This window comes from Elaeis guineensis, chromosome 3, assembly GCF_000442705.2.
Source record: "Elaeis guineensis isolate ETL-2024a chromosome 3, EG11, whole genome shotgun sequence".
Lineage (NCBI taxonomy): Eukaryota > Viridiplantae > Streptophyta > Magnoliopsida > Arecales > Arecaceae > Elaeis > Elaeis guineensis.
This window is the reverse complement of record NC_025995.2, coordinates 109304947-109317292: the sequence shown is the minus strand read 5'-3', so window position 1 is coordinate 109317292 and position 12346 is coordinate 109304947. Positions and strand designations below refer to the sequence as shown.

At 34.9% G+C, this 12346-nt stretch overlaps 1 protein-coding gene across 2 annotated transcripts; it reads right to left on the bottom strand.

Moving 5' to 3' along the window:
• Positions 1 to 1934: 1934 nt before the first annotated feature.
• On the bottom strand, positions 1935 to 9633 carry LOC105041010 (uncharacterized). 2 transcript variants are annotated; one of them, XM_019848893.3, is made up of 6 exons: positions 9448 to 9633; positions 4777 to 5040; positions 4524 to 4700; positions 4211 to 4435; positions 3967 to 4095; positions 1935 to 2431 (listed from the first exon to the last, which is right to left on the bottom strand). In XM_019848893.3, the coding sequence occupies exons 1-6, from the start codon at positions 9505 to 9507 to the stop codon at positions 2198 to 2200; spliced, it is 1089 nt and encodes a 362-aa protein (XP_019704452.1). In that variant the 5' UTR covers positions 9508 to 9633; the 3' UTR covers positions 1935 to 2197. The 2 variants fall into 2 exon arrangements, with proteins under 2 accessions (XP_019704452.1, XP_073110439.1); XM_073254338.1 differs by having other exon boundaries at positions 4777 to 4989; positions 9448 to 9606.
• Between the last annotated feature and the right edge of the window lie 2713 nt (positions 9634 to 12346).

Here is a 12346-nt window from a genome sequence, read left to right as displayed (position 1 = left end):
TAATTAGAAAGAGGGAATGATCTTTTTTAATAGTCTTGTAGCTTTTTTATCTTTTTTTTTTTTTGTTAAACGTTTTTCGCAAGACCATCTTTTTAGACCCGTATAGAGTCAGTAAGCACGATTAGATGGAGCGACTGGAATGCCAGATCACCAAGCCTGCATTGTTTGCAACTTTACTTTGTCGTTGTTAGGTAGCCAATGGAAAAATAAAGAAGAGCCCTTGGCCCAACAACACCCCTTACCCGCAGCGGCAACCAGCGTCACTGCTAATTCGCTGTGGAGCTTACACACCAAGAGTGGATGAGACGCAATACAAACTGGAAAATACTTCCTTGCATCACTTCATTTCCTGCTAAAATCTCCACATTTCAGCGATTGATGGGATGGTACATGAGACTCACGCAAGGGTCATTCATGCAACTCCTACGTACAGCACCACGGTGGGGAAAAGTTCATGTTGTATTTTTCATATGAAAAAATGATTGATCTTCCTTCACGGCTTCCATTGTTGGATCATGCATTGCACAACTTTAAAGCATGATAAATTTCTTCCTTCCATCCATAGCACAGGTCATAAAGTTGATGTCATGTTTTGAAATGGTGAAAAATATGATCCAACAATTAAGATCACTAAAGAAGACCAATCATTCTTTCGCATGAAAGATGCAATTCGAACCGGTGGAGAACGGGCTGGTTATGCGAAGTAGCACTCTACCAAATATGATGGATGCACGAAAACAAGATAGAGAGAGAGAAAAAAAAAAGGGTAGCCCAGACACTAGGAAATATGCTTGATTCAATTAAAGTAGAACTTTTTTAATCATCTAATGCCACTGTGGGCACAAGACACATATGATGTGTGTCAGACCTGCTTCGTTCTATCGATCCAATATCCACATCACATGAGGCTGAAGTCCACCCTCATTGACAACAGAGATGCCTGGGTTGGCCTGAATCATTGTCCTTGGCTAGCACTAAACCTTTTCACGTTACATAGGCTATCCTTTTCTTTCACCCAACGAGAAAGAAAAAGGCTGACAAAATTTGCTAGCGAAAGTCGAATTTCTCTTAATCTTTTCTTATGACTTTGCATAAAGAAAGATTCTTTTCTTTTTTCAGCACCACCATAAGTTCATTACTCCTTTTTCTCTTTTTTACAGCATCTCGCCAGCATTTTGCCCACTTCCCAAACATGACTCCATTCTTTTTACTATTTGGGCGTGTTGCATGCCCGGTGGCTGAAAGGTAGGAATGCCCCAGATTGTACTAAATCATCATTAGCATGAACATGACATGCTCTTCGCTCAAAAAATTAAACGTGCCATGCTCATAAAAGGGAGCATCAGTTGCTATGATCCCCGTATGTTGAAGATTTTTCACTGTTTTATATAACTTGATTAATATAACTTCACTTTTGACACTTCTTTGCAGAGGGCAAAAATTTTAGCAGGAAGGTCATATAGAAATATCATTATTCATGCGATTGAGGAAACCCTATCTCTTGTTGGAAGTAGCACAAGTTCAGCAGGAAATTAATTCAGCCAAGCTCAAGGAATTAGATTTGGATTACCTAAGCTAGGCTAACCATTACTTTTTCACAATTTGAAAATGGCCTGCCTGATATAAGATCGTCTTGATCGCCCACCATTGGTCACCGCAGGTTAGCTCGACAGCCTCAAAGAGGCCACCTAGAAACTAGGTCAATTATCATAATGCCTCAGAACAAAAGACAAGAATGTTCAAAATTAAAAGAACATAAGGGGTGATGAGGGGGTGGTCAATGTCCTGCCAACTGAAACAACTCAATTTGAGAAAATTGAAGCTGTTTAAATAACCATCTCTTGGTTCAGCCAAATAAAAGAACTCTTCCTTCCAATGCATAACTAAATTAACACCACCATTCATGGGCAGACACATAATGAAGAGAGTCTAACTGAACAAAGGAAAAATATAATTCCTGGTACAATTATACTCACCAAGCACAAATATATTTGTTTATTCAACCAAGCAATTTCAGCAAAATTTGCTTATTCAACCATTGCATCCATATATTTGCACACGGGAAGATGATAGAAAATTTTAAATGGTCTACTTCACCCCTTTCTGATCTAGTTTTCTACCACAAGGACACTGCTTTAAACAAAGTAGAATGTCTTGACAGAGCTTGGTGAACATGCCTTGAATGAACTTATCGAAACTAACTCCCAAATTTTTCTCTATCATGAGGAGAAGAATAATCAATGTTAGGACCTAGTGGGATGATGCCGTATGTATTTATGGTAGGATGGCTTCCGTAGTAGTGCTTCTTTATGTGTTCCATGTTGACCGTGCTGCTCATGCCTGGGATTTGGTATATGTCTTTGGTGTAATTGAACAGATTCGGATATTCACGCAAGAGCTTTTTGTTGCACTTGAAATGAACAGCATAAACCTGCAACCAAATAATTTAAAAGTCAAGACCAGATAATCTAGCCAAGAGAAGTTTTCGACGGTACTTACAAGTTTACCTAGATATAATCAAGTATCTGTTGTACAATAGTTCATAGCTCAGATCAAGTATTGCATGTCACATCTAACAGAATGATCATGTTTTTTTTCCCATTCTACATATCGAAAACTGAAAGGTGGTGAAGAGGAATTGTGCGAGTTTCAATCAATTCATACAAAAAACGTTCAGATCATCTCATGAACCATAAAGCAAAAATAGTAAGACATTATAGAATCTGACTGGAGTTTACATTGATCTAGACTCAAGTTGATCAATGTGGTGATAGACGGGAAAGGTTTTATCAGCAGAAAGAACACTAATGGAAGTGAAAAGCAGGTTTGCATGAATTAAATGTGAAAAATGTATATGTTATACATTATGTATGCATGTAGATTATGTTTCTTAACTTAAGACCTCACTTGCTGTAGTAGAAAGACTGAAGAGGCTTTCAGAAGATACACCTGGGAGAAAGATGTCTTCAACGTTCTACATATTAGGTACATGATGCAAGAGCCTAATTCAAACTAGTTGGAACATTATCTGGATCATGAATCGTGAGTCAATAGTAGAGATAAGACTAGCCACAGAACAAGCAAATAGTTTAATATAGGCATGCTTTATATTTAAGAGTTGTAAGAGGATTTGCTAGCCATGAAACCACCAGGGCCTAATAATAATTATTCAACCTATGTTCATGAGATGCAGGGTATTTTGTGGGGGTGTTTATGTAATGACTAGATTCATATAACATCCCATACATGAGAGGGAAATGTAAGCTGAAGTTCCTATTTGAGTAAACATAAAAGGCAGAGGAAGAAAAAAGAACAAGGAAATGGCATACGGCATACACATATTGGTCATATTACAATCTGCACTTGTTTCAGTTATTTCTCATGTATCAAGGTATCCTTAATGTTAGTAATACCACATGCATGCCTTGTATTGTACTTGACTGTTGGCCCAATTTCTAAATTCCTGCATTTCATGTTTCTTGCTATCTGTTGTCCCCATACTTCATTGTACATACAAGTTAATTTTACATTGTTTTAATAAATTCTTTACAGTTGAGAACTGTTGACATGCGGGTCCGAACTTTGTGTTAGCATCTACTTCCAACACACTGCATTGAGCATTCCATTTAGTTACATCAAGATAACAAATGTCACACTTCAGCTCAATCAACAAAGTACATGCCCATCCCATCTAAGGATTTGCACTCATTAAACTGTGGTCAAGAGCGATCTCTCCAAAAGCAGACCAACCAAAGAAATGCATTTTAGGTGGGGTCAGCCAGCTGGACTGACAAAATAAGCTGGTCATATAATCTTCCTAATTCAGATTCTTAGTCCAAAGAAATTATGTGCTACCGGGATGTGAATTTCTTTCTAGCTACAATATTGACATACTAGCATATCCCCATGTTTTAACAAACACTTAGACTATGATAAGTGATAGGATAATATTTTCAAGATTCATACCTCATCAAACCTTATGAGAGTGACAAACAAGCGAATATCAGCTTCAGTCAATGCATTCCCACAAATATAGCGTTGCTTACTCAGAATCTCCTCACTTTTGTCCAAGGCTTGATACAACTTTGCCACCGCCTACATGAAATGGAAAACAGCAATAGAGCCCCTTTAAGATAATAAATATTTATTCTAGCAGACACTTTAAAGTGGATTTGATTAAAAATTTCATGAACTTGATAAATGCAATTACCTCATCATAGGGACCTTGTTTCTTCGCAAAACCACATTTATAAACGCCATTGTTTATCATGTCATATACCCATTCATTGACCTCATCTATCATTGCTTGCATGTGAGAGGGGTACAAGTCCAAGTCAGCATTCTCCGCTATATCATTAAATTCGGTGTTCAACATGCGGATTATATCCGAACTCTCATTGCTCACAATTGTTTTGAGTTTTTTATCCCATAAAACCTGCCACATTGTGTACAAGAATCACAATTGGGTGAAAAGAAACTGAAAGATAAAGCACAGGAAGGTAAATGATTAATACTACACTTACAGGAACAGTATATTTTCCAGAATAATTAGAGCTAGCTATCTCATAAAGTTCCCTAATACTTCTAGCTCCATTCAGAGAGTCGGGCTCAGCACCTGGTTCTTCAGTGCCAGAAATGGGGAAGACCCATCCAAAATGCTGATCACTTTCCTTTGTTCTTTCCCATATTGGTTTGACTACCTATCAAACATATCAGGTATGAATTTAATATAAATTAACATTGAGTAAATCCTGTCACAAGCATAAAGAGAGTCACCGTGTAACTGATCGCCTTGTCAAGCCCTTTGATCTTCACAACGGAAAGACATCTGGATGCCCAAGGGCATGCATATGATATGTATAGATGATATCTTCCATATTCTGCAGAAAACTGGGATGACTTGTCTTTTGAAATAAAGTTGCGGAAGGTTGATGCTGTGCGGTTGAATGCACCAGATTCTGTTACTTCATCCAATGCTGATCGAGCCATCTGCAGAATGTTCTGATGATAGTTCAATTTGCTGTTGTAGCAATAGAACACCTAATGAAGAAGGTGCAAATTGGAACGTAATGAGAGTGAGCACACGCGCACGAGAGAGAGAGAAAGAGTCATGAATATGCATAGTGGTCATTGCAACCAGATGATGACTTTGGCAGATGTTAGCTATATTTATAATTTCTGTATATATTTTTGGTGCAGAATGCCATGATAGCATCAATAAAATTGCAGCACAAGCATAAAGTCTCAAAACTCCTAAATTACACAGCCAAAAATTTGCTTGCTAATATGTTAATTTGCATGCTAGCAGGGATTATAAAATCAATAGATACATATGATGTTGCAGTGATTAAGCATGTACATGTTAAAAATATTACCATTTCCTACTTAGACATAATAAAGTATGTTTTCTTCTTCTAAATATGGGCTTTCAGATTCTCCATCAATATGTTTGGATTTTATTATAAAAACTCCCAACTTCACTTAAACAAAGCTACCAAAACATATTATTCATAATAAGTCCACAATGGCTTTACTTTAAAGTAATTGAGATTTAATCAATGGAGAAGAAATTTAAGAAAATCAGCATTAACTAACAGATCATACACATCGATGAGCATTAACTCTTGGAACCAGTTGACTCTGGAAGCTAAACCCCTTCAATTGGCTCATTTATTCGTTAGTTTTCATGGCGGCAACCCACTTCATAGGGTAACACCCATACCCAAGACCGTTATTCATCACCATGATGGACATTTGCATATCATTCTTCATCATGGATCATGCTCTCTCATTCTTCATGATTCGAGCACCTCAACTATTAAGGCTCTTTGTGAGGAGCGCATGTTCTTGAAACAAAATCTTAATACCCTTCCTCTTAGACCTTTAAAAAGATCCATGCGCCATCTCTAAATGGAGACCTCATAGTCCTAGAACTTGGAAAGTTGATGCCACTACAAACATGCAGATGGAGATCATAATAAGGACACTTTTTTTTAAAGTTTGCCCTGTTAACATGACACCTGTCAAAATTCAGGACAATATCACAAACACTATGCCAATGTAGTTGGACAAAAGAGAAGCTTAAAAATTTCAGGACTATGTCAATGATTCATTAAATTTCTCTTATGTAATCAAAATGTGAAATTCCAATTTCAAACAACAAAGAATATTGCTTATCAATATCTAGATCATATTTGTTCAATTGCAGGAAAGCAGGTAACTAACAATCGTTAAGATGATTAGTCAAGGCCACACCCCAAATAGTGTGAAATTGTGGACCAGTGCATAATTACTTATTTTATTTAATATAAGATGTAACATTGGATTTGTTTGGCACATGGGCAAAAGGGTGAGGGGGCAGAGGAAACAGAACTATAGGGTATTGCGAGTGTGTGCGAGAGAGAGAAATGAGTGAGTGTGTGTGTGTGTGTGTGTGAGAGAGAGAGAGAGAGAGAGGACAGGAGGCAGGAAAAGGTTTGAGAGCAAGACACGGGTGGAAGAAGAGATGAACAACAGAGAGCTAATTGTACCTACAAGAGATTGCCTCCTCACACAAAAGAATTTACAATAAAGTTCGTACTACTGATTGATACCATGACATGGAGTTGCAACAGGAATAGCTGGCAACTAAGTAGGCTTGGTGAAACAGATCTTAACAATTCATGTGAAAAAGGATGACTCCTAGCATCATAGAAAAATCCAATAATGTATTATATGAAGGACTGAATATGACTCTTCAACTCTGTGGTTAAATGGTTCAAAAGGACCTCTCTCATGCGACCAAGGAAGACTATAGCCTGACATTTAGTAGGATTAACATAGCTTGCAATTTCAAAGATCTAATAGACCAAGGGAAGAAGCTTATTTCTAAATAGATGGTCAACGAAGATACATGGGCATATCAGTTTTCAACATTTTTTGCTTACATTCAAACTTGTCAAGATTAAACCAATTATTAAAAAGAGTATAAACATGTGTTCAAGCTTTTTGTCAATGGGCAAACTTCTCTTTTGTTGCTTGTCTTTTTACTTCTGTAGTTGGACAACTGCTACTGCTACTGATGATCACATATGAACCACAAATACCATTTTAAGCTTAGTAAGGCCCATGCCAAAGTCACATTGCAAAAATTATTGGCTGAAACCATCTAGTTTTTGAGTTTATTTCTACTAACACTAGATTAATTCAAAGGAAAGGGAAAGAAGTTTGAAGAGATAGAAATATATGTGTTGATTTGTTCTTCTCATTCATGACATTCTCCACATTATGGATTTAAACACCAGCAGGTCGACACAGTATTGTCAATAATGTGCCATTCTGATAGGATACTGGCATCATACGAGTTCAGGATGCTGACACCATCTGCACATTTATGTATTGATCGTACTGATCGCCATTGATAGTTTTTTCTTCTTTTTGATTATGTTAATTTCAACATGTACAGTCAATATCAGCTTTGTATGTGTACCATACCATCTGATAGTTAAAACATTGCGCTTTGTTTTCTTAGATTAGTATGATGTTAGCTCCTTGAAGTGAGGACACAAATACGAGCTAGAGTGAGATGAAATCAAGAAGCACAGTAGTAGGAAACTTTTAGCTAAGTAACTTGTCTGCTTCAAAAACTCCCTGCAAACTCGAGATGCAACTGCTCACTAAGTGCTTCCTTTCTAAAAGTGTTTCTAAAATATCAACCTGCCTGCATGCACGCCCACACCCATCCTTGCGCCAACTTCCAATTCTAGCAAGTGACAACCATGTGGAGAACATATTTAGAAAATTCTAAGAATTTGACATGCATAAGAAACACCAATAAACGTGGTATATGGATATTGAATAATAAATTTAGATCATACACGATGGTCCATGAGTAGGTTTTTAAACTTAATTTGAAGTTGATGTCATGCTTATATATTATCACAATGTCATACATATAACTTGATGTTTGAACAAGATGATAATATACAATTTATTATTGGGGATGCATTATGTTACCAAATTTTATGCTTATTTAAACAACTCCAGCAACTGTAGTTAATCCTTATCGTAAAGAGAAAAGGTTTATGGAATTTTCCAATTTGGATCAATCAAGTGCTTGCATTAGAAATGTTGGAATTGATTCTTCAACAACTTAAATGAAGATTGATATAATTGCTAGTCAGATTACTGATTATAAAGAAAAGAAATTTTCATACATAGATTTATTATTTCTCGTAATCTTCTAAATTCATATCGACCACTCGAAAAGAGTAATCCTTGTTCTACTACTAAACGAAATTCATGTCTCTTCTTAATATAAACTAATATTGACTGGCAGAAGGGCGTTCATAAGCCAAAATCCCTATTTGCAAGGCTTATAAGTTTCTAAGCGAAAGTCAGCCAAACAATTTGCTAAAACATTTTGGTTTCTGTTTCATTCCAAAGAGGTCAGGTTGGGACAGAGACATACAGGCGCAAAATTTGGTCTTTGAAGTGTGTGTGCGCGCGCGCGCGCATGAATAAAATAGAAAATTTTATAAAAAAAAGGAAACACGATTATAAAAATATAATGAATTTGAAAACACCTTTAAAGTGCAATTTTATGCAGGCGATAATAACTTATTCTACCCCAAACTGGTAAACATATTAAACGGTACATCTAGACATGATTGTCACATAAAATTTCTTAGCCAATGGCTTAATGACAAGGAATCATCAGGAATTCTTGATAGAAAATAATTATTAATACATCACACATCAGAAGCCATAGATTAGGCCTTGTTATATTGGTTGCTGTCAACTCGACCAAAGCATTCAAAACTCATCAAATGGGGCTGAAACAAGTATGTAGCTGTCACATTATTTCCGTTCGTTTCTCCAGGCAGCAAGTAAAACGAAAATTCTTGAACAGAAGCAGATCTTTTTGGTTGAATTAAACCGTAATTAGCAACAAAATAATCCGAATAGATGTTCATGAAGCAGATCAATTCTGAACCATATGCAGGATAAAATGGAAGGATGTTTTTATTGACTATTCCCCTGGGAGGAAAATAGAAAGGCGTTTGATATACGCTATGTTCTAAGTCATTCCATTATATATGCAGGCAAGCGAAGAAGGAGAACATCAAGAAAGCGCATAAATTATGAAGTGATCTACTGGTCAGCTGATTGCCCGAATATCTCAACTTACAGATTAACTCACCCTTCATGTAGCGTTGACTGTGACTCAGACAAGAATTATTATGAAATGTCAAGAAGAGTGCCTAATTAATCGACAAAAGCCAACTTCACTCCATATATAAAGCTAGCATCTTCCGAATTTTAGGTTTATTAGACCAGAGACTTAGTTTTGCCATCCCAAAACCAAATTGGGCGCTCCTAAACGGTATAAGAGAAAAGCAAAGAACGCTCCAAATCGAAGTCTAAGACATCAAAGAAAGACAGAAACAAGAGGGGTAGCATGCGTACCTTTAAGGCGGATAAGGATCGAACAAGGTTGAACCGCGAGGCGGAGAGGAAAGAGATCATGCAATTTCTTCTCCCAAGCTTCAAAATTTGTTATTAAAGTGGTGTCGAATGACATCCCACCTCTCAAACTTTTTCTTGAAAAAAAAAAAAGGCCGACCAATCGATGGTGTTCAGATCGTGAACAGCAGCTCCTTTTAAAAAATAAAATAAAATAAAACGCTAACAGAAACTAGATTTTTTTTTTTTTTTTTGGTGGAAACAGAAACTAGATTTTAATGTGAATGCCTTAAACACCCCCAAAACAAATGGCCCGAATATGCACCCACCATGGTCACCCGCAGCTCGGGTCAATAATAACATTTTTCAGCGACCGGGATGTCGCCTGGCGCTTCCTTCGGGTCCAAAGTGTTTTCATTATTTTTTTCGATAAAGATCTATTAATTTTTTTATTAAAAAATTGATTAATTTTTTTTATTAGAGCAGGGAGGTCTGAGAACGTGACGGCTGGCGTTTTGATGGAAGTTTGCAATCCGGTCTAGCCGTTTTGTCGGCTGCGGGACGCGAGTCATCGTGAGCTTATGCGCACGCCGGTTCCAATGTCTATCGTGGGCGACGGGATCCAAACGCTGTCAGGCTATAAATCTTGAGATGCAGCCGCAGAGACGACAGGTCGATCAGGTCCGTCGTGATCCAAACTAGATCATGCACGTTAATGCTAGGGTTGGAGGCAGGATTAGGCATCTGTGCTGGGTCCCCAAAATAAGAATCTATGGATGAACAATATTCAAGATCTACGATCAAAATCAAAATTAGAATCAAAATCTGAATAAATTAATAAAAAAATTAAAATAATCATATTATCTGATATATTTGGTTAATGACTAAAATTAAAATCAAAATGGAATAAAAATGAAATTCTCTCCGATCAAACCATTTGAATGGGGTCATTTATTTTCGTTCTTGTTCTAAAACCCATCTCTCAACCAAACATGCTCCAAAATTTGGCTGGAAAATGACCCTAGACTAATCCATTTCATAAAATCTTGCCTAATCAAACCTAGTACTATGATGAATAATTAAACTTTTATATTTGAGTGCAAGTTTTGCACAAAGTTTTAAATGGATACTCGATTCAATCAAACAATGTGAATCATCATGAATTAGAGACTAGCATTTGGGGGCAGAACTGAGACATAACTTTGAGCTCAACCCAAACTCAGTGAATCCTTGGCTTGAGTTGAATTGAAGTTTTATGAATTTGAGTTTAGCCTTGAACTCAAAAAACTTGAGAACAAAGTTATGACTAAGCTTAAACCTAATCAGGATGCTACTTTAATCATTCCAACCTAACCCAAGAAAATAAATTCATCGTCTACATGAAATACTCATGTGTCTCATTTAACCATACATACGTGCATCAAGACAAAAACTCAACCATTTCATTTCTATTTTTTTTCTAAAAAATGTTTCAAAACCCTTTTTCTAATGATAAGTTACCTATGCAACTCAATTTAACTTAGTTATTTTGATATAAACTAATTCAACAACCAATCTAAATCTAGCCTAAAATGGGAAAGGTGGAGCACGTCCCAGCTCCTTGATCTCCTTCTAGTAATCAATGGAGCCTTTAACTTGTTGAGCTATGGAGGTTGAGTAGAGAATTCTACCTACTCATTAGGTGATTCGTTGCACACAGCATGGTGAAGATGTGGTGAATGCTCTTCTATTTTTTTAATATTTTTTAATATTTTTTTTGATTTTTTACATGTATACATTTTTAAACATTCAAATTTACATAAATATCTTTTTAAAATTGATATCTACATGTACACCCTCATAAAATACATTTTTTTGCATATGTATCTATATCATCTAACACCTTTAAAAATTAACGATTTAAATTAAAATGATTAAAATATTCTTATAGATAGATGTGCAAAATAAAAATATATTAAAATATATATATGCAAATAATAATTTTATAAGGATATTCACGTAAATTTGAATATTTGAAAGGATATACATGCAAAAAATTTTAATATAAATACACCTCTCTTGATTTATTATTTTTTTTATTCTAATAGAAAAAAATTAACATATACTACTAAAATAATAAATTTACTTAATTTATTAATTTATATAGATAAAATAATTTTTTTATCAAATGATAGATAAAAATTATTTTATCTAGAAAATAAACAAATTGTAACCATCCATATTTCCTCTAATGTATAATAATATGCTTCTAAAAAAATATCTAAACCTGATATTAAATGAATAGCTTGTATATTTGTAGAGAATGGATATAGTTGTGGATTTAGACGTGATGTAATAATAAAAATTTATAATTTTATTATATTTTATTTTAAAATTTTTTATCAAAAATATCTTTGTGAAGTATATAAGATATATCATATTGTTATAAGATGGACATAATCGTCCCATTTTGCATAAAAATAAAATATAATATAATATTTTAATATATAAATTATTATATAATATCATCATCGTATTATTATATTACGTAATATATTACTACATTATAGAGTAAGAGGACCTGAATCCATCTAGATAAAATAAATAAAAATTAAATTAGAATCTTTTACGTGTATATCCTTCTAAACATTCAAATTTGTATGAATATCCTCATGAAATTATTATTTATATATATATATATTTATAAATTTTTTTTTGCACGTCTATCCATAAGAATATTTTAGTCATTTAAATTTTAAACTATTAATTTTTTAACGATATTAAATGATGTGGGCACATATGCAAAAAAATAAGAAAAAAGAAGGATATACATACGAAATAAGTATTTTATGAGGGTATAGATATAAATATCAATTTTGAAAGGATATTCACACAAATTTGAATGCTTAAGGGGGTATACATG